This window comes from Lepidochelys kempii, chromosome 2 (genome assembly GCF_965140265.1).
Source record: "Lepidochelys kempii isolate rLepKem1 chromosome 2, rLepKem1.hap2, whole genome shotgun sequence".
Lineage (NCBI taxonomy): Eukaryota > Metazoa > Chordata > Testudines > Cheloniidae > Lepidochelys > Lepidochelys kempii.
This window is the reverse complement of record NC_133257.1, coordinates 190,726,658-190,749,970: the sequence shown is the minus strand read 5'-3', so window position 1 is coordinate 190,749,970 and position 23,313 is coordinate 190,726,658. Positions and strand designations below refer to the sequence as shown.

The following is a 23,313-nucleotide window of genomic DNA, read 5'->3' as shown; positions in this document are numbered from 1 at the left end:
ATCAGAGGAATAACACCGTGATCCACAAAGCTGATTTAGGTGCCTGGGCTTCCTGTACAATGCATGGGAGAGAGAGGCACCATAGAATGGATCCACAAAAGCCAGGAGACTAGGCGCATAAGCTACATCTCTCCCACTGTGGGAGGTGCCGGTGACAGGGATGTATGCTAAGCTCCACCCCTCTCCCAGAGTCAGGCACCTAAGTCTGGGCTGGAGGGAAGTGCCTGTCTCTGCTTAGCGATGCATGAATAGGAACCAGCTACCCTGGAGTCAGGCTGCTTAGATGCCTAAGCCACTTTTTGGTTAAGCACCTGCCTTGCTCCACACAAAACAGCCAGAGGAGGAGAGGGTGCCACCTTATAACTTTTAGCCTCGTGGTTAGCGCACTTGCCTGCGATGTGGGGGAGCCAGCCTCAATTAATTCCCCCTCTGCCTGAGGGAGAGAGAGGATTTGAGCATGGGTCTCCTACCTCTCAGTGGAGTGCTCTAACCACTCAGCTATGGGAGATTCTGATATGGAACTCTCTCCATCTGGGTTTCGTCCCCCTGTTCCAATCACTCTGTCATTACTTATGCACCCTAGAACCGCTTCAGCATGAGAGATTAAGGGAACCCCACATCACAAAATCCCATTCCTTGGCGGTAAGAGTACCGTTCTCAGAGGCAGAAGACCACTGTTTAAATCCTTCTGTCCCTCTGACAGAGAGGGGGAGATTCAGAGATTCCAAGGCCAGAAGGGACCACTGTGATCATCTAGATCATCTAGCCTGTGTAACACAGGCCATAGAACTTCCCCCACATAATTCCTGGAGCAGATATTTCAGAAAAACATCCAAGCTTGGGTTAAAAATTGCCAGTGATGGAGAAACCACCACAACCCTTGGTAAATTGTTCCAATGGTTAATTACTCACACAGATAAAAGTGTACACCTTTATTTCCAGTCTGAATTTGTCTGGCTTCAACTTCCAGCCAATGGATTGTGTTATACCTTTCTTTGCGAGACTGAAGAGCCCATTAATAAACATTTGTTCTCTAAATAGGTACTTACAGACTGTAATCAGGTCACCCCTTAACCTTCTCTTTGATAAAATAAATAGATTGAGCTCTTTGAGTCTGTCACTGTCAGACAGGTTTTCTAATCCTTTCATCATTCTCGTGGCCCTTCTTCTTGAATTGTGGACGCCAGCACTGGACATGGTATTCCAGCAGTGGGCACAGAGGTAAAATAACCTCTCTACTACTTTAGAGTCTTCTGTTTATGCATCCAGTTGAACCTGGGTCTCCCACATCTCAGGCAAGTGCTCTAACAACTGAGCTAAAAATTATATGGGCACCACCACCCATAGTTCTCTCTCTAGGCAGATTTTGAATGGAACCTAATCTGGTAGGCAGCCTCTGAGCATGCCTACCAGATCAGACCCTGCATACAACTTAGGCAGCTGACCGCTTATCTTTCCCTGGTTCGTGAATTGCTCTAGGACTTAGGCATCTGGACACCTAAAGGGAGGCAGCTGTGCACATGCTCAGAGGTAGAAACATAGACCTAAGGAACTTCTACCCTGAAAACTTAGGTGCTGACTGAGTTTAGGTGCCTACCAGGTTTGGCAAGAGTTTGTGGATCGCAGAGGAGCCAAAACTGGGACTTAGGCACCTAAACTTGAGACTTAGGTGCCTGAGTCCCTTTGTGGATCTGGGCCATAGAGTTTGATGCCAGAAGGAATGACTGACACTTTCTGAGGATACCAGAGTTTTGGGACACCTTGCTACCACTTGTCTTTGTGTGAGGAAGTCTTGTCTGTGCCTGCCAGTAGTCAGCTCCTTACCTCCGCCAGCTACAAGCAGCACAAGCATTCCCCTCTTAGCCTACACAGGACTTGCAGTCCCTCTACAAGTTAGCAATAGGTACACTCCAACCTGACTCCTATAAGTGTCTCCTGGACAGTCCTTGATTCACTGGACACTCACAGAATTCCCAGATCCTCTGTTCCCAAAGGAATAATGCACCGTAGCATCTCAGTTAAGTAGAGCTCTGTTCTACAGTGTAACACCCAGCACTTAAATTTGTCTATTAAAAAAAGTAAGTAAAGTTCAACTAAGAACAGAGAGTTCATTAGTTCTGTTTGCTATCACTTGAAACAGAGTTACGTATAAAATTAAATCATAACACACATACTCTAGAGCCTGGACTTAACTAACAAGATTCCCTCCTGTCTATGAGGTTTATCTTACCCAAAGTTCTTCTCCTAGCATTTAACAGCCTGTCTGACTGAGAGCCTTTTTTCATGAAGGAAATCCATGGTCTGCTTACTTCCTAAGTGAAGGATTCAGCATGATCCTCTGTCTCCACCGTTATAGTCCAAAAATCTATTGTCTGCACTTGTAAACAGGATAACCCCCACTGCTTGTGTTTTCCTGTCTAGGGTCTCTCCTGGACACTCTGCACTCACTTGATTAGCATTTTGCTCAGACTGTAAATGGACGCCCATTGTGCACTCAGTTTATATGTAGACAGACAGATAAACATTTTTTGCCTAAAAGAAACTTGTTTAACAAGTTCTGGTGACTGGCCCTAACTCAGAGACCTTGTTTTTTGGTATATATAAGTAATTCTTTACACATTATCCATCCATACATTTCACAGTTATGATGACCAGTGTGACACAGGCTTTCAGTATAGACCTTTCATGACACACTTTGGCAAACAAATATGTAGATACCAGACCTAGGGAAATCCTGTAACTCATGCACCCCTGTATCCTCTGCCACATGGCACCAAGAGATCCCTGGGTCACAGTAACCTCCTGTATATCACTGGCCATCAAATTTCACACCGTTACCCCAATATTGAGCCCAATAACTTATCCCTGACTAAATTTGCAGAAGAGCATCTAGTCATGATTTAAAGACATCAAGAGATGGAGACTCCAATTCCCTTGGTAATTTGTGCCAGTGGCTAAAAATTGTTCCTTATTTCTAATTTAAATTTGCCTGGAGTCAGCTTCTAGCCATCGTTATGCCTTTCTCAGCTAGATTGATGAGCCCTTTAGTACCTAGTAGTTTCTCCCCATGAAGGTACTTACATGTTGACTTCAGTGGAGTTATATATTTACGCCAATGTTAATGAGGCCAGAATTTGTCTTGAAAGAGGTTGGGTTTTTTGGCACTGGTTTCACTGGGACCAGAATTTGCCTCTTGAGCAAGTTTTTCTTTATTTTATTCCATCCTAGCCCACCCCTTTCCAACCACTCATTGATTTGGGTTAAAACAGGCCACTTTATCTTAAAGTTATGTTTGCTGCATAGTGCTCATTTATATTTCCCCCCCCCACACACACACACACACACTTTTTATATCTTGACCTTTCATAGGGGTAAGGAAGTGGCTGTTGCTAATATGTTCACTTTGCCACCATAGTCAATGTTAATGCAAAGACTAATGTTCTCCTGCAGCTGTAGCGGTGATGTGTCATGCCTAGTGTTCTGTCTCTAAACAGAATTGGCTTTCTGTACTGCACTTACAGTGTGAATAATTTCACTGTTATGGTGCAATGACAGCTGAAGATGCTTGAAAAAAGAGAGAGAGGGGAAAATGTAATAAGTGAAAGCGTGGCAACAAGGCACTTATTGTCAGCATTACTATTAGATTTGAGGGAATGTAACATTTGATTGCCATACAGATCTTCTGATATGCAAGCGTATTATATGTCCATTGAGAACACGGTGATGTTAATTGTAATTGGTTCAAAATGCTTCAACACAGAGTTTATAGTTTGTCATTAGCTCCCCCGTTCTCTAGTTTCAAGGTTATTCTTTGAACATAATAAAATCTAAAGCAAGGAAAGCTAGTGTAAGAGCAACACAGACATTTTTATTAACTGTTTCATCCATGGAACAATCTTCCCAAATGCATACTTATATTTTTGCACTTACATCATATTTTTTAAAAACCACAGGTGTTTACAAAGTCCTGTTTGTGGGTCAGGGAAGGGGATCTGAATTCCTCTCTCTGAGCCAGCCCTTGAACGCACGTTGAGGGGGCTGCTGGCAGAGTTGTCTCCTTTCTGCTATGCTCCATTGGGGCAGCCGTTTAAGCTAACTGCAGCTGATGGTGCAGGTACCTGGCTGCCATTTTAATGATTTCAATGGACAAATCAATAGCATGCAGCAACACAGCAATCAGAACATAGGGCTAGGAACAAAAGGGTAAATGCGTGTAGTGCAGACACCTTGACATTTGGCCCAGATCCTCAGAGATATTTAGGTGCCTAGTTCTGGTTGATTTCAATGGAAGTAATGAGCCTAAAACCTTTGAGGATCTGTGTTTTAAGGGGAAAACCCAGACTGCCTCAGGAAATAGTTGTGGTGAGCAAGGTGGCACATTTCCCTTTGAAGCAGCACTTGGCTAATATCCCAACAAGATTTTATGGGGACAGAATCAGACTGAATAATCAGAGGGTTTTTAGGGCTGTCAATCTAACACCTTTCAAGAAACTGCAGAAGTGACTGCGTTCCAGAGAAGGGTGAAGTGATTTCTGTCTCCTTCATATATAAGTGAATGGTTTAGCGCTCCAATTCAGGCAACACTCCTCACGATGTCTATGGGTATTTTACCAAGATGTGGTGGTTAGATGCTGCTTGTAATTATTAGAACTGGGAGCACTGGCTGTTGGGAGTCTGAAAGGACAGGAAACAGGAATGGGGGGAAGTTGAGGAGGTGGAGTGAGAGCTACTGAGGGTGCAGCAGCAGCTTGGTTAAGAGGTTTCCACTTTAAAAATAAAGTCCTGTTAAAGTGTGTGAGTACCTTGCCTGGTTGCTACAACATAAGAGTAAGGAATGCAAGCGTTAAGGTATTCCTAGGGTTTCCATCAGCCCCAATCTGTGGCTCCTGGGAAGCTTGTCAGGCCTGGAGGTGGGCTTTCAGTGGGAGGAACTCAGTGCAGTAAAGGTAGCACTCCAAAGCACACAGAGGCAGAGGGCCCTGTGGCACCAACTGACCTATGGCTTGCAAGCACTGTCTGCACAAGCCCTCTGCGGAGAAAGATGGGCTGGGCTGGGTCTCATTGTTGAAATCCCCTAGGATTAATCCCTTATCTTTACTCACACTGAAAAGTGAGAACTGAGACTGAGTGACCGCTTCTCTCTCCCTTGCTCTAGGAAGGGAGCTGGGGAAGTAGTTTGCTTTTGTTGGGAATGCTTTACATCCCCTGCAAGGGGGCAGACTTATTAAATGTCACAGCTGGAGTGCTGCATCCCCATACCCTAGAACCAGACCACAGGGTTGTGCCTGCCCACGGAATGAGGTAAGGGAAGTGCCTGCTCTTGCCCCAAAGGGATGACTTTGAGATGTTAACCTTTGACAAGGCTAATATGACAGTCTGACCCCAACCCAACAAAGCACTTGATATTATTAGGGCTTTTTTTAGTAAGGCCTCATGACATTCTCATAAGCAAACTAGGAAATATGATCTAAATTAAATTACCATAGGATGGGTGCACAACTGATTGAAAGACTGTACTTAAGAGGAGTTATCAATGGCTCACTGTGAAACTGGGAGGGCGTATCTAGTGGGATCCCGCAGGGGTCCGTCCTGGGTTCAGTGCTATTCAATAGTTTCGTGAATGACTGGGATAATAGAGAGGAGAGTATAGATTGCTCTTAAATTTGTGGATGACACCAAATTGAAATCAACAAGAAATTCAATAAAGACAAGTGCGTAGTACTACTCTTAGGAAGGAAAAACCAAATACACGACCACAAAATGGGGAATAACTGGCTAGGTGATGGTACTGCTGAAGAAGATCTGGGGGTTACAGTGGATCACAAACTGAATGAGTCAGCAATGTGATGCAGTTGCAAAAAAAGCCTAGTTATTCTGGGGTATATTAAGAGGAATGTTGTATGTAAGACATGGGAAGTAGCTGTCTCACTGTACTTGGCACTGATGAGGCCTGAACAGAAGTACTGTGTCCATTTCTGGGTGCCAGATTTCAGGAAAGATGTGGACAAACTGAAGAGAGGCCAGAGGAGAGTAGTAAGAAACCTGACCTATGATGAAAGGTTAAAAAAAACCAACTGGGCATGTTTAGTCTTGAGAAAAGAAGGTTGAGAGTGGGCCCTGGTAACAATTTTCATATCTGTTAAAGGCTGTTATATAGAGGATGGTGATCAAATTAATTGTTCTCCATGCCCCATAGAGACAGAACAAGAAGTAATGGGCTTAACCTGCAGCAAGAGGAATTTAGGTTAGATATTAGGACAATCTTTCTAACTCTTTGGAACTATTTTTAGTCAGTTCTGCTTTAGGGAAACTATTTCCATAGCAGTCAGTGCATGTAAATGGTATTCTGTATGCACCAGGTGCTTCTACAGTGTGAGGCGGAAACTGAGGCCTGAGCATATTCAAAATAACATTCAGAAACACCACCCAGACACTGATTGTTAAATTGGAAGGAAATGCAAATGTGCACATAAAACTAACACCCCAATATGGAATTCAGTACATTGCAGTCAGTATGTAATGCCATTCACGCTCAAATGGAGACATAAATTACTGATATGATAAACTGTATCACTGGATCAGGCAGTATATGAAGTACCTGTACACTGTCTTCTATGTCATTGACTACGGAATTGAGTTAATCAAGCAATGAATCATATCAGTACTGAATTAAGTACAAGGTGCCAGGTCCTTCCCGCATTAACAGAAATTGTGTGTTGTGTCCAGCTGAGGTATAGCTGTGACCTCACTTATAAGAACATAGGATTTACCAGACCAGACCAGACCATCCATCATTCCTTCTAGTTCAATATCTGACTTCAAAGGAAGGCAAAAATTCATATATCAGTAGCTAGCCACTTATGCAATTCCCTTAATGGGGTGAAAAACTGTCTTTATCTCAGCAGAGATCAGCTTATGTTGTGAAGCATGAGATTTGATCTACAAATATTATTACTGGTCACGAAACTGTCCAGTTCCTCTCTAACTCCAGCTGCAGCATTAGATTCTCTGACCTTCATGGGCTTTGAATTCTAGGGTAGTGAATTTCCCAAATTGCTGTCTATGAAAGGGATGAAATGACTGAGACACATGAAAGGCCAGTGGAAGCCCAGTCAGTGTGTATGTGTAATCCTAGTATAACATCTAACTAAGGAACTGGTGTTTCTATAGCACCTGCCCCTGACTTTCCAGGAATGGTATGGAAAAAATGACACCAATCTTACTAGTAGAAGGATTAATGGGTAACAAAATGCCTACCTTAAACATTCTGCCTTGGGGTGGCACCACATCTTTCAGACCGTGTTTGGAAGCATCTTTATAGAGAGAGGATATTTCTCCAGAACTTTCACATGAGAGAGCTCCATTCTCCCCAAGATGTCACACTACGTGAATATAAATGCTAAGGTCATAGGGGGCTCAGAAGTAACAAAAATAGATAGCATTCAAGTTTTAATACTTCAAATTGCTTCCTCTTTGAGGAATTTCTTGCTAGAACTCCTTTTCCCTAACCTTCACTTCAGGGCCCCATCAGGTAGAGTCCTCTCCTTATGTGCAAACCCGTCTTTGTAAATCTAATGAAAGCAGACATCTTTCTGTAGATTTGTTCCTGTCATGTTTAGTTCATGGGTTTCAAACAAAGCTGGAGAGAGAAATATTACTGGCAAATAAACAAAAAAATCATTGCTGGTTGTAAAAAAAAAAAAAAGAGAGAGAGAGAGAGAGAGAGAGACACCATATTGAGACTGAAGTAACAGTCCATAAAGGAACCACTTTCTATGTGACATAAGTCAAGGTAAATTAACTATACAAGATATGGCTTTCATGCTGTGCAAACTAGCCAAGCATTAATATCATTGTGCTTGATTTTACAATCCGTGTTGAGCCCAAACTCCCAGTAACATGAATGGAAATTCTGAGTATGTCCTGCAGAAGTTAGATCTGAAAAAGATTTCATATGTCATCTAGTTTTCACCTCATGCCAATGAAATATTGTTCTTTCTATAGCGTGTTTTCTAATGCTTTGTAAAGTCTGGTTTTGAAATGTCTCAAGAAATGAGATTTCCACTGCTTCTGACTAGAGACTATTTCACAGTCTGATAGCTCTCATCATTAGAAATAGTCTAATTTTTACCTTTTCCGAGTTTCATCCATTGCTCCTTTATGTATCCCCTTGATGTAACACTCTAAAGAGTTCCTTTCTCTGCTTGAGAGTTATCTCATCCAAATATGTGTAGGCATTGTGTTTGGCTTTTATTTTGGAGGAGACTCCTTAAAATAGTTTTAAATCCTTTTGTCCCCTTCTTATTGCTATAAATGAAATTGATACCCTTGACTGAGCCAGCATTTGTGACACCACGTAAATCCCTTCTTTGACAAGGTCCCATTTTAGCTTTCCAACATGCAGTATGGCTATTTATGCAATTGTCAAAGTTCTTCATAAAGTCATATGACATTGACTGTAGGTCTTAGTAACCAAAGGTTGTACAGTCACATCAATAGTATCTGCAGCAGTAAGTGCAGATTAAAGAAAAGCCAGCTGCACATCCAGTCTGTCTCCCTTGGCAACGGCATCCTGCCAACAAGAGCACTGCCAAGTAAGGGCTGGAGAGGGAGGGACATGGATTACAAAATTAGGGATGGGCAAGCAATGTGTGAACTGGTAGCATTCAGACCAAAAAACATCTTGCAAATTCAGATTTCTTTCAAAAATATTCTTGAAATAGTTTTGCTTGTTCTGTTTCTTTTTGGATACTATTACAGACAGACCTATTTCTTTGATGTGGATGCTAAAATTTATGCCAAGGTGCTAGCAAACAGACTGTCATCTTGCCCAATTATGTTCACCCTGACCCATCTGGGTTCATTGCTGGCAGACTCTCTGGTATCAGAAGAACTCTAAACTTCATCTGTCATGTTAATTCTAGCAATTCTTCCTGTGTTCTTCTTTCTTTGGCTGCTGAAAAAGCCTTCACCTGGCCGCAGTGGGAGCACCTCAGACAGATTTTGGTAAAGCTGGCTTTTGGAAATCAGGTTTCTACAGGCATATTGGCCCTGTATACTCCTCTTTAAGGCTGCATGTCTGTCATGGAGGTCACAGAAAGTCACGGACCTCCTTGACTTCTGCAGTGGCTGGTGCTGGCTCAGGGGCTGCCTGGGTCAGCAAAGGCAGTAGTTTGGGTGTGTGGGACAGGGCTCAGGGTTGGGGCAGAGAGTTGGGGTGCAGGGCAGCACTTACCTGTGGGGGGTGGCTCCCCGGCTCCCACCGGCATGTCCCTGCAGCTCCTAGAGGTGGAGGAGCCAGGGGGCTCTGCTTGCTGCCTGTGCCTGCAGGTGTCCCCCACCCCCGCAGTTCCCATTGGCTGAAGTTCCTGGCCAGTGGGAGCTGCAGAGCCAGCATCTGTGGCGGAAGCAGTGCGCAGAGCCCCCCTGGTCGCCCCTCCCCTAGCCAGCCTCGCCAACCCTCCCCTCCCCCCCCACCCCCATACCAGCAGGGGTCCTGGGCTGCGCACTGCTGCCTGCCCCCTCTCAGCACCAGCGGGGATCCCAGGTCAGGTGCTGTTGCTTCCCCCTCCCAGCATGGGTCCCAGGCCATGCACCGCCACCCATCCATCCTCCCCACCAGCACCAGCGGGGGTCCCGGGCCAGCCCCCCCTCAGCACTTGCAGCACCCCCAGACCGCCCCTCCCAGAGCATCTGTGGCTCCCCGGACCAAGTTTTAGAGAGGAGTGTATAGTAAAAGTCATGGACAGGTCACAGGCAGTAAACAAAACTTCACAGCCCGTGACCTGTCCATGACTTTTACTAAAAATACCCGTGACTAAAACGTAGCCTTACTCATCTTTGATTGTCTGCTTTGGTTAATGATCATCAATCACTTCCTTTTAATTTGTCTAGGGGTATAAGACAAGCCTTCCCCTTATCCTCTGTTTGTTTTGGCAATGGAGCCATTTGCAATAAATATGAGAAACCACCCCTTGTTAAAGGGCAGCAAAACATGCTAAAAATTATAGACCAGTTGATTTGGAATTTGGGCAGGTATCCGGCTTCAAAATAAACTATAATAAATGTGAAATTTTAGAAATTAATATTCCCAAAAGGGTCAAAACAAACTGTTGTCAGCTATATACATTTAAATGGGTAAAGCAATCTTTAAAATAAAATAATAAAATACATGGGGGAATGGAACAAATATGAAATTTCTCAGCTAGGTAGGCTAGCCTCGCTGAAGATGAATGTCCTCCCAAAGTTATTTTTGTTTCAGTGCATCCCTGTTGGTATTCCTGGCATGACCGTAAAACATGACAGGATGCATTTTTAATGTAGATAGTTAGCACCCTCTTCTCAAACCTTGTGCCTCTTGTGGCAAGCTTATGCTTGTGAATGACCCACACTCCAGTTATCTGGGAGAATCTCACATGAAAAACCTCTGCCAAATTTGTTGGAACTTTAAACCTCGCACAAAGGAGAACAGAGCAATCAGACTTAAAGCTATCCTAAAGGAAGCTGCTCTTAGACCAGCCTTGGAACTTGGTGCAAAGTACTCCTCCGGCACTGTTCTCCACCCCCGGGCTGAGGAAGAAGCACAAAAAGAAGCACACTGATAGAGGGCACTCGCCAGTGCCAAAGAAAGGCAAGCAAAGGGAAGGCAGTGGAGCACGACCCACTTCGGGCACTCCTCCACCCCAGGTCCCATGGTAGCACCATAGTCTACTGAGGGACCCTCTGCCGATGGCAGGAAGTCATCGCGGCACCTGCGGAATTGCAGTGCCTTCAACCCCGGAGATCTTTGCAGCAGCAGCCAGACTCAGTCTACCGGTCATGCCGACCCCATTAGGTCAGCTGCCAGCTTTGTCGTCCTTGAGCAGGAGAGAGCACAGAAGAAATATTATGTGCCAGTCAGTGGGTATGAGTATCCTTACTCTCACCCCCCTCCTGAGTCCCTCGTCATATTGGTGGCTAACAAAAGGGACAGACAGGGCCCGCTGAGCACTATGCGCAAACAGAAGGATGCAAAGAAACTTGATCTGTTAGGGAGGAAAGTTTATTTGACAGGCGGCCTACAACTATGTATCTCAAACCAGCAAGCCTTACTGTGGAGATACGACTACAATTTGTGGGACTCTGTCCAAATTTAAGGACTCCATGTCTTAAGACTTATGGCAGGAATTTTCAGCCATCTTAGAAAAAGGAAAGAATGTTGCCAGAGCCTCTCTCCGGGGGCACTGGATGCAGCAGACACGGTGGCCAGGACAATGGCCTCCATTGTCACCATGAGATGATGCTCCCGGCTGCAGTCATCGAGACTCACTCAGGAGATCCAGCAGTCTATCCAGGACCTCCCTTTCGAGGCTCCTCACTATTTTCAGAGCAGACGGACGCGAGACTACACAGCCTGAAGGACTCAATGGCTACCCTCAGGTCCCTGGGCCCCTTGCTCCGTCCGCTTTGAGGAAGCACTTCAGGCCTCAACAGTCGCCATGCTTCTTGGCTCCGCCTCTGAGACAGGACCCCATAAGAGAAAAGAGAGAGGTTACAAGCGCTGTCAACCATTTCCGTTCACCTCAACCTCCCAGCCAGGGTCACACAGGTACTCAGCTGAGACAAAGCAGGCTTTTGAAAGTGCGCCCAAGGGCGCTGTACCAGTTCCCACTTCAGATCCTGCCTCCCCTTTATTTTTGGGCCAACTGTCCCACTTCAGCCTGGTGTGGTTCTGCATAACATTGGACTCCTGGGTGCTAAATACAGTGGCGATTGGTTATATCCTGCAGTTTTCATCCACCCCTCCTTACCACACCCCATCCCAGTCCCTCTTCAGGGACCCTTCTAAGAAGCAACTCCTTACCCAGGAGGTGCAGACCAATGTTCCCTCTAATTTTTGACAGGCCGTGTGGGCAAAAAATTTCTTCTGTGCAAATGTTTGTGCGCGCGGTATTTCGCCGTGTGCACAGGGTTTAGGATCTGTGTGCATGCACACACGCACAGCTTAGAGGGAACAGTGGTGCAGACACTCCTACAGACGGGGGCCGTGGAGAACTTACATCAAAACTTGAGAGGGAAGGGGTTTTACTCCCGTTATTTCCTAAGCACAAAGGCCAAAGGGGGCCTTTGTCCCATATTGGGCCTCTTTCAACTCAACAGATATCTCAAGAAACTGAGGTTTCGTATGGTCTCCCTGGCCTCCATCATCCCCTCCCTGGCTCCAGGGGACTAGTATGCTGACCGCCCTCAACTAGAATGATGCTTACTTTCACATTTCTATCTTCAGTGGCCACAGATCATTTCCAGTTTACCACTCTTCCCTTTGGCCTGTCCGCAGCCCCACGGGTTTTCACAAAATGCCTGGCAGTGGTAGCTGCCTTCCTCAGAAAGCAAGGTGTTCAGGGATACATGTACCTCACTGACTGGCTGATCAAGGGTTGTTCAGAGGCTCAAGTAAAGAACAGCATCAACTTGGTCCAAGCCACCTTCCGAGCGCTGGGCCTAATGATAAACGAGCAAAAGTTGACCCTTATGCCAGTTCAGAGAATAGAGTTTATTGGGGCACTGCTCAATTCGACTCAAGCGAGAGCCTTCCTTCCAGAGGCCTGGTTCCGGACCATGTCGGACCTGGTATCCAAGGTCCAACCAATTACAACAGACCAGGTTTGCCTCAAGCTACTGGGGCACATAGCCTAGCCCATAGTCTAGCCCAGACGTGGCCAGCTTCATTTTACTCCCTGAACAGACACCACTTGGACTTGGTGCTTACTGTTCCAAACCCAGTCCTCATCTCCCACCACCACCTCTCCTCCCCACTCCTCTCCCAAAACAGCAAGAATGAATTTTCTAAGGAGACTGAGGGTAGCAAATTGCTTGGGCTATTCCAGCACCCACAGTAAGTGAGGAATGCCTGAGACGCTATATCCAGACATAGACTGGCTGGGATTCTCTCATGTCAGGTTGCAGTGCTCCTCTAACACTGAGACCCATCTTGGTGCATACTGTCTGAAAGCCAATTATTTTCCCTATTCCTTTTGGGGAACACTTAGCGTATTGAACTAGGCCAATATTTGTGCTGCTTGGCCAATGTATTCTTCCATTCACCCATCCTTACTGCTCGTGTAACACAAACAAAAGAATATTACCAAGCTGGCATTAAGAATCAGGAGGTTGATCTGTGTTTTCAATATTTAAAAAAAATCAAAGTGATAAAACATAAATCATAAAGTTATCACCAAAGAGAATAATAAAATCTATGCGGTGTTTTGACTCCAAAGAAAGGAAGAGAATAGGGTCAGTATTTCATTTTACATATTTTTCTCTGACAAGAATTTTAATAGTCCTATAAATAATCAAATGAAGGTATAACTATTCTTAGAGGTACAGAATCGGGAGCTAGGTTTGTAAAACCCATCTGCATGCTAAAAGCTAAATGATATATCAGAGCAGGAGCATTCTGCCTTGAAACAGAATATTAGGCAGTCTCACAAGGACGTGCAGCCGTGGAGCTTGTTGCTGTTTTGTTCCCAGCAAACTAGAACAGACAGTGATCCTCTGTAGCATTTGAATAGAATTGTGCCAGACAGACTGTATCTGGACTTGATAGAAGAGCAAGCTGGAATACCAGCCAGCCATTCAGTCTGCTTGCTGAGAAAGCAAATGGTTCAATAACTAATAAGCTTGCTTTGCGTTTGCAATGGTATTTCATAAAGGAGCCACAAGCCTTTTATTTTACATCTCTGGAAGACACGCCTCCCTAGTCTGTGTCTGTCTTCATTCCTCCAAAGGAATTCCAACATTAGCAGCAAACTCTCCTCAGTGGAACTACCTCATTAATTAGGAGATGGTAGCATCTTTTATTTTTTACGCTGAAATACGAAGCTTCCAAGTCTGCATGGCGTGAGCAGGTGAGGATGTCTGCTGACAAGTCCAAATGATATTTTCAGGTAAGTGATTCCCTATTACAATCAGATAAAAGTCGTCATTTATTTTTCTCCTCAGTAATTATTGTGCTATTAGATTGTCAATGATCATTTTCACAAGGATCAGAAGTCTGCATGTATTTAAATGAATGGGCATCTATAGCATTTTTAAAGCACCTATTACCATAGTATCTGTCTGCCTTTGTGTGCAGCATAAAAATGAATGAGAAGATATTATTTTATTTGTAATACCTGGTGTTATATCACTTGAAAATCTAAAATTAATTTTTGCTTATGGACAGACTCACTTGAAGCCTTTGATGGAAATGACCCTTACCAGCAGTGATGGTTGCTCTTATAATAATTTAAATTGTTAAAGGGCTGGGCATAGTTGCTTTGTGCAAACTCTATGGCAGACTCTTATATTCTCATACTGTGTCAGTGTCTTCTGGTTGCTCTTAGTTTCTCTATGTGATTTCCAAAACTTCTGTTCAGGCTATTTTATGTTATTGCTGTTAGATTAATTGCACTCCTTTGTTATTCCTGGTGTTTCACTTTCTGTGTCATAGATTTTAATCAGACCTTGAATACAAAAGTAGGGTTGAATTTGTAGTGTAATCCATAAAATATTAACTGCATTTCCCTTCTCCTCTGACCAATACCTTGAAAAAAAAATAGAAAAGAACGTGTAATGGCACGTTTGAGAACTATTGCATGGCATTCTCGGACTCGATGTAAGATGGTGTGAAGAAAAACAGCTTATGTGGAAGTAGCCTATTTTTTGGTCAGTTCCTCCATTGCTCATGGTAACTGAAATTGCTCAACCCTTTGCTTGTACAAATGTTACTCTACATTGTTTACATGAAGAACAGGAGGACTTGTGGCACCTTAGAGACTAACCAATTTATTTGAGCATAAGCTTTCGTGAGCTACAGCTGAATGCGAGCTGTAGCTCACAAAAGCTTATGCTCAAATAAATTGGTTAGTCTCTAAGGTGCCACAAGTCCTCCTTTTCTTTTCGCGAATACAGACTAACACGGCTGCTACTCTGAAACCTGTCATTGTTTACATGGAAATCCTATCATTTATTTGAAGCATTCATGCAGCATGTAAACAATAAAACATACCAAAAAATTACGTGAACAAAAGTTATAGAATATTGCAGGTTATACAGTTTCCATATTTTAAAAGTCACTGTTTCTACTTTTGTTGTTGTGAGCTGAGATGCACATGACAAAAGAACAGGATAATGCAGAAGGTTTTCACTACCAAAATGTGTTATTTCAGTTGTTTTGAACAGTTTTTATCAAGTGCTCTCTTTACCATTTAGTAATTCAAGAATGTTAGAGGCACAATAAGGTTCAAGCACACTGTACTCTGCCCAGGTATACATGCATCCAAGATATGCTTTTGTAGTCTAACTGGGATCTGTACATTCCCCTTGTAGAACTGTTCCTTTTGCTTCCTTTGCCCAAGGCGATCTGAGATAACAGATCCAGCAGTAGGTGTAAATACAAAGCTGTTCCTGACTTCCCACAGCAAAGATGTTTTTCAAGCACAGCTCAGTGAGGCTCTGTTTATTCTGCTGCTGGGTCTACGGTGGGGAGGGCCAGAATAGGAATCTTTGCTTCCAAATGCCAGACTGAACTCTTTGTGGATAATCATTCACCATGAAAGATGTTAATATGGGGCTCAAAACTTTTCACTATATCTTATGCAATTAGGGCTTGGTCCAAAGCCCACTGAAGTCAGCGGGAGTCTTTCTACTGACTTCAGACCACATGTTGCATAAGATGCTGTTGTTTAAAGATTCTACCTAACATCTGAGCTGACTCCAGTAACATGCACAGACTCTCATGTAAGGCTAATAAGCTATTCTTTACTTTTGAAGAAGTTAAAACTATTTACCAGCTACTGTTAGTAAAGTATCTAATGCAACCTCTGGCTGTGTTAATTCCTGAGCAGACCCCACCCCTCCATGCAATGGAACCCTCTTAAGAGGGGGGCAGCAGGGGCAGTGGACAGCTCAGGAACCGTGTCAGCATGGCTTCACCAGACCTGTGCCAACAGAGCCAGGAGAGAGCAGCAGAACTGAGGCTCAAGACCCAGCAGATTAGATACCCAAAGAGCTATAAGTTCTGGGGACTGAACCCCCAGCTTCTTCTGATGGGGAGAAAGCAGGCTATTCCTTTCCCTCAGTGAAAGTATTCAGAAGAGGCTCCAGAGCAGTGGTTCTCAAAGCCTGGACCTCTCTCCTTTAGTAATGTGGGAAGAACAGGGTGATCACAACCTCTTGACACCTGTTCGCATAATGAGCCCCAGGCAAAGACCCTTGCTCTAGAGGAATTTCATCATTTTCTTCCACATAAACATATCCCTTAGCTCTTCCTGTGAGTTTTTCCATGGAAGGGAGCAGTTTCAGTGTAAGCCTAGATTTGGCCCTCTGTATTGGCGATTTATCAAGATTTGGTCCACTGTATCCTGGTAAAGACTCTTATTGGTTTCATCTGCATATATCATCCTTTTACTGCACTATTTTTCATATTTGAGTGAATTCATTTTGGACTTAACGTACAGTACTTGGACAGTGCTCAAAGTATTATGCAAGAACAGAGTGATGTTGTTCCCACTGCCAACATACGAGGTCCATCAACATTCTTGTTAGGATTGAAGGGTTTTTAACAGAGCTATTGAATTAGGCTCCAAAGCTCAGACTTGATGTATGACACAAATAAAATCTTTTGGCCATTTCTGAGCATGAAGAATGCAAAAAGAAAACAGGAATTAGTTTTGAGTTTCCATGGCTTTCCAACCCCATAAATCCTAGGAAATGAATTCCCCAGTCTGCTGGATATGAGAAGCACCTGTGTGCACACACTTACTTTTTACACGCATGAGGAGGCCTATTGAAGTCAATGGGCCTTATGTGCATAGAAATATATGTGCTTAAATCTTTATCAGACCAGGGCCTAAATGCTCCAGCATCTTTCAACATAACAGCATATTCAATATGTAGATTAAAAAAAAATCTTGTGCCTTCAAGTAATTGTTTTTCAGATTTGTCAGAACTCTCCTCAGTTGTCATGTTAGGGCAACATCACATTCTTCCAACTCACCTTTCCTTATTTTAAAATTATATAATCCCACATCTAAAAATATTGGATGCCTTGTAAATTGCCTCAGTGTTTTTTTTTAAGGTGACTTTACGTAGAAAAGAGATGGACTGTCAGGAAAGAGAACAGATTTTTCCACTTATTCATGAATATCTGCTAAAATCCAGAGTGAGTCCTCATTAAGCTATATTTTGCTAACCTTCTGTCTGAGCATCTAAAAGCTATAGGGACAAATTCTGCTCTGATTTACACCTTGTGAAAATCAATGGGAATTCAGTGTCGGACTGCCTTTTGTGCTTTCAAAAATCTCCCCTCTCAAAAATGAAATGTACCTCACCTCCATGCTGCAGTTCTGTTGACTGCTTTCTTTTGTCACAGTTTATAAATAATATCTTTCATTTCTGCACGGGATACTACAGTCTAGTTTTGGTGTCAAATGTTCACACTCAAAGCTCTGTCTTGATATTTTAGCAGTGTGTGTAGATGCATTTGTGTTCATTGTTGAGATGAACCATTGTTTTATCGAGGACAAGTGCATAGTATGTACAGCAGTGGTCCCCAAGCTTTTTACCTCATGCCCCCACTTACCCCTGTTTGTGCCACCTCGCCCAAGCCAGGAGTGGGGCTGTGGCTCTGGGAGCAGGGGGACACGGACAGGGGTAAGGGAAGCCGAGGCTGGGGCCACAGCTGGGTGCAGGGGCAGAGCTGAGGCTGGCAGCCTGGGCTCCAGGCCACGGCCAAGAGCGGAGCCTTGAGCTGGCAGTCGCAGCTAAGAGCAGAGCCCTGGGTATGGGGCTTGCGGCTGGGACCCCTGGCACAGTGAGGGGACAGGGCCAGGAGCAGAGCTGGCCTGGGCCCCAGCTGCACCCCCCCGAATCTTCCTCTGCACGTGTCCCATAAATTGGGGACCTCTGATGTACAGAGACTGTGGAGTTCAGGTCTGTGGTATGGCAAATAGGAGAGGACACTAAGGATATGTCTACACTGCAGCTGGAAGCATGCCCCTGCAGCCCAGCTAGACAGACACATTCTAGCTCTGCTTGAGCTAGTGCACTTGCGCTAGCAGTGTGGACCTTGTGGCATGGGCTAGCCACCTGAGTATGGACCCAGGGAGTAGGCCAGGCTTATACTCTGGTAGCTAGCCCAAGCCATTTCACATTCCACGCTCTTTCTAGTGCACTAGCTTGAGCAGAGCAAGTGTGCGCGTGTCCATCTACCTGGGCTGGGAGGCACGCTCCCAGTTGCAGCATACCTCTATCTGTAGCATTAGTGTATGGACTCTCACAAGGATGGGGCTGATCATTGTTGAAGCCTATCATATTTTCTGAATCCCATTTTAAAAGGTCCATGGTACAGACACAAGTCCCCATTTAAACTGGAGGCACGTGGCATCAGACCTTGTGCCCATGCAGAGCTTTCAGCACCAACATTTTCAGCGTCTGCCTCTCAAGCTAACGGAGAGCCTCCTATAGTGGTATACTAGCTCTTACGCGGTACCTTAGATCTCAATGTGTAAGTATCATTATCCCCGTTTTACAACTGGGGCATGGACAGTGGCAGAGCCAGAAATAGAACACAGGTCTCCTAGCCACTAGGACTCTCTGGCTCTTGCAGTATTTAGACTTCTGTCTTCTTAGTGTCTGATTACATTGCCCTCTGGTGGCTGGAGCTCTAATGCAGTTTTGGCATTCTGTCACTAGATGGCAGTGGTACGTATACGTGCTGGGCAGTACACTGTATACTCCCCCAGATAGATGAAGCTGTGCCTTGAGCAGCTGGAGTCCATATCCAAAAAAAGGGGAAACCTGTCCTTAACTACAATATGTGTGCATACCGACATATGCCGTGGTTAATATCTGAACTGTACATCTAAGCATCAGGGATAGAAACTAGGATCTTCAGAGGTTCGCCTTTAGTTCAATGGGCAGTTTCTGCTGGTGGAGCAGAGGAACTATGGGTTAGATGGCAATTATAGAGTTCTGTGTTTTGTGGACATGGAATCAACCCAGACTGACTGTTGCCCAAGTGCTGAACTGGAACTCCAGCTGCTGGAGCTCTGTTTAAATGAGGAGGCGGTGGTAATGTAGTAAGAATGTAGTAAGAGCTGGTTGAAATATTTTTTCAATGAAAAATGGCTTTTAAACCAAAATATTTGTTCTGGTTTTCAACCATATAAAGCTTTCGGTGTGAAGTAGTTTTCAAAAATTAGTTTTTGTAATTGACAATTTTTGAAAGCCAAAGGTTTTGATTTTTGGTTCTGTTTTGTATTGGAAAAAAAAAAAGTCCTCGAAAAATGAAGTGTCAGTCCTATTACTTCCTCTGACTGGGCTACAAAGGTTATAAATCCTAATGTCTGGCAACATTGATTCATAATTAACTTAAATGATAGAGGTATGTGTTTTTGGAGAGGAAGACCAGAGGTTCTAGCTCTGCTGCTTTGTGTGCAGCATAGCTGGCAACTATGTCCTTTGTTAGAAATTAAGAAAAATCCAATGTACAGTGAAGAGTGTGGCTGGAGGTTGTTATTCATGCTACTTCCAAAATTAACAGGAGTTCTATCATAACACACTTCACCTTATGCGTTTAGAGCAGTACCCCAGAACTTTTCTGAAACATTATCTCCAGAATCCAAAACAAATCTTCATTCTTCCCTTTTAAATTGTTCCCCTGCAGCTACTTGTCTTGGCATGAAATATTAGCCATTTGATCACTGAACTATCTGCCTTGACCTTGACCTCACAGTATTTGCGGTCAGAAAAATTTCCCTGCATTTCACTGAGTGGTGCTCCATTGGTATTCCTGTCTGTTAGAAGCATCTCATTGTTCCACAATAGTATATTTTTTCACTTTGATCAAGTGTCTTCCTTTCTGGTTAGGGGTGGAGAGCAAGATACCAGGTTGGGGCTTATCTGTGAAGTTTATTTATTTATTTTATTTCAGAAGCAAAAAGCATTCGCTGACATCTGTGTCAGTCACTAGAAGGTGCTGAGTTATTTGTAGGGCTGTGAAGCCATTAAAAAATGTATCGCCATTAATCTCGCAATTAAAAAAAATTGATCGCTCTGTTAAACAACAATAGAATACCATTTATTTAAATATTATGGGCTGTTTCTACATTTTCAAATACATTGATTTCAATTACAACACAGAATACAAAGTGTAGAGTGCTCATTTTATATTTATTTTTGATTAAATATTTGCACTGTAAAAAAGAAATGTATTGGATGAATTGGAAAATACTAAGTACTGTAGTGCAATCTCTTTATCATGAAAGTTGAACTTTCAAATGTAGAATTATATACAAAAAACTGCATTCAAAAACAAAACAATATAAAACTTTAGAGCCTACAAGTCCACTCAGTCTTACTTCTTGTGCAGCCAATCACTCAGACAAACAAGTTTGTTTACATTTACATCATCTGAGTCAGATGCCACCAACAGAAGGTGGATTTGGGTTCTGTAGTTTCCGCATCAGAGCTTTGCTCTTTTAAGACTTCTGAAAGCATGCTCTACACCTAGTCCCTCTCAGATTTTGGAAGGCACATTAGATTCTTAATCCTTGGATCAAGTGCTGTAGCTATCTTTAGAAATTTCACATTGGGGTCTATGCATTTTGTCAAATCTGCAGTGAAAGTGTTCTTAGAACAACCTGCTGGGTCATCATCCGAGACTGCTATAACATGAAATATATGGCAGAATACGGGTGGAATAGAGTAGGAGACATACAATTCTCCCGCAAGGAGTTCAGTCACAAATTTAATTAACACATTTTTTTAACGAGCATCATCAGCATGGAAGCATGTCCTCTAGAATGGTGGCCAAAGCATGAAGGAGCGTACAAACGTTGAGCATATCTGGCACATAATACCTTCCAATGCCGGCTACAAAAGTGCCATGCAAACGTCTGTTCTCATTTTCAGGTGACATTGTAAATAAGAAGCGGGCAGCATTATCTCCCATAAATATCTCCCACTGTTTCTCTTAGCCACTGGCTGCACAAGAAGTAGGACTGAGTGGACTTGTAGGCTCTAAAGTTTTACATTGTTTTGTTTTTGACTGCAGTTATGTAACAAAAAAATCTATATTTGTAAGTTGATCTTTCATGATAAAGAGATTGCACTACGGTACTTGTATGAGGTGAACTGAAATACTATTCCTTGTATCAGTTTTACAGTGCAAATATTTGTAATAAAAATAATATAAAAGTGAGCACTGTACACTTTGTATTCTGTGTTGTAATTGAAATCAATGTATTTGAAAATGTAGAAAAACATCCAAAATATTAACAGTGCAATTAAAACGGCGATTAATCGCGATTAATTTTTTTGAGTTAATCGCGTGAGTTACCTGTGATTAATCGACAGCCCTAGTTATTTGTATTACAGTTTTATACACTGTATTTTAAAGTCAATTTGTTGACCTCCTGTATAGGTAGCAACACATACTGAGTGAGCATGAGTGGAGGGATAAGGCAGTTTAGGGTGGGGAAACTACAATGAGGCAGTTCTAAGCTGTATGGGTTACGTGGCTTGTGATCAACTAGCATGTGGTAGGCAGGAGGAAAAAGTGCTACTACTTTGGTGGTTGGGTTTTTTTTAATGTGTTTTTTTGTTTGTTTGTTTGAGGGGTTTTTTACTTTATATCTACTAAGTCCTTTCTTTTCAAGGGCTCGGGATGGGCATCCTTTAGTATGGCATTTGTATAAAATCAAAATAACTAATCCCAGCAGTGTCCAGGGACCCCAGTGGAAGTTATAATGCAGCATCTTCCTTGATGCTCATGAGCCCCATTCTACAGAGGTTTCACTTTTCAGTGGTGAGAAATTACTCCCAAGTGAATTAACATCAAAATGGCTTTTAATAGTGCTCGCATAGGAGGTTGTGTGGGTGTCCCACACTGCTGGCTGGAAGGCTTAAAATTGCAAGGATTAAAATGGATTAATTTGGTGTCCAAGACGTTCAAAACACTTGGCTCAGTGGGCTGGTTATAGGCTATGGAGCCTTTCCTCTCAGGATCACTGGTTCTAATGCCAACCAGTTTAGTACTGCCATCTAGTGGTGGCCAATGGCCTCTTAAAAATGAATTGGTTTTCTCAGTGCATTTCTAGTGGGCAGGCATCCACAAGGTAGTTGACAATTTCAGCAAATGGAGACATGGCATCAGTGTGGTTCCTGCAAGTTGTAGTGACATAGGGGTACATCAGCAGAACAGGGTAAGGGCTTCTACTGTTACTGTTATCTGGATTAGAGATAAACACAAGAATTCACATTGCCGGTGTTACTTTTCATGAGCTAATAGTCACTTCCTGGGCGGTGGGAAGGGCAAAAGCCTACAGAGAACCCCAAATTCCACAACATGTACAAGCACAGGAAATGATAATTCAAACATCCCTATAAAAGTTAAAACAGAGGTTGACTGTATTGGGTCAAAATTGGAAGCCTATAATACTGTAGTTTCAAAACTGTGGTCTTTTGAATTTGCCCATGTTAGAGTGTTTGAGTGTTTTGCACTTCTCAGACACTGTAGATAAAAGGCAAGATTTTCAAAAGTGACCAGTGATTTTGGGTGTCTCAATTTCTTTGTGCCCAACTTTAGACACGTTAAAGAGATCTGAGTTTCAGAAAGTGATGAGCCATCCACCTGCTCAAAAAATCAGATCTCTTTAAGGAATCTCCAGTTTGGCACTCAAAAACAGAGACACCCTAAATCACTACTGATGCTTAACAATCTTAGCCAAAGAACAAGGAAGCTAAAAACCGCAACAGGCTCACAACAAAGTGGGAAGCTGTCTGGAAGGGGGTGCTCCTGGGCACAAATAAAATTGAAAATATGTTGATATAATTGCAACCCCCTAGGGGTACACTCTAAAGCTTCTATTGACCGGGCACATTGGACACACCGGGGGCTCCTCAGATCACTCCCCACCAGCTCCCTATGTGCCACCTTCCCATTCCTATCTATTTCAGGGACTCCTCCCACCCCTCCACCACATGTTAGGGGCTATGTGTGATGCCTATTCCCCCTTCTACTACATGCCAGGAGCCCACCACAGATCTTGAAGCCCAGCAGGTGGGAAACTAAGGTGGCTTTAAACCATTTTTGCACCTCCAGATCCTGGGCTGCTCCAGGGGCTAGAGTAGCCCAATTACAGCACCTTCTGCAGGCAACTCTGAGTGGCAGCACTGCCTGGAATCTACATGTTCCAGCCCTGCCCAGGACACACCCCTCCTCCTACTCCCAACCCTGCGTCTGGCCTGACCCTTATGCTAGGGTCAGAAGGCAACCTTACAGCTGCCTTC

The 23,313-nt window shown here is 43.6% G+C and overlaps 1 protein-coding gene and 1 long non-coding RNA gene across 14 annotated transcripts in view; one reads left to right on the top strand and one right to left on the bottom strand.

Annotated features, from left to right (window-relative positions):
- Positions 1–23,313, top strand: part of TMEM108 (transmembrane protein 108) — a 386,458-nt gene that overhangs the window by 343,496 nt on the left and 19,649 nt on the right. Inside the window, exon 1 of one of the 13 annotated variants that reach the window (XM_073333202.1) lies at positions 13,547–13,925. The exons of the other annotated variants lie outside the window; for them this stretch is intronic. Within the exon in view, the coding sequence (XP_073189303.1) occupies positions 13,913–13,925 (13 nt within the window). The 5' untranslated portion in view covers positions 13,547–13,912. Of the gene's footprint in view, positions 1–13,546; positions 13,926–23,313 lie in introns of those variants that run through there. 13 annotated transcript variants of the gene reach the window in all.
- LOC140907384 (uncharacterized) overlaps positions 11,037–23,313 on the bottom strand; it is a 105,375-nt gene continuing 93,098 nt past the window's right edge. The window contains exons 5-6 of the long non-coding RNA XR_012157480.1: positions 12,246–12,480; positions 11,037–11,496 (exon numbers count right to left, since the gene is read on the bottom strand). This is a non-coding gene — a long non-coding RNA (uncharacterized lncRNA). The remainder of the gene's footprint in view (positions 11,497–12,245; positions 12,481–23,313) is intronic.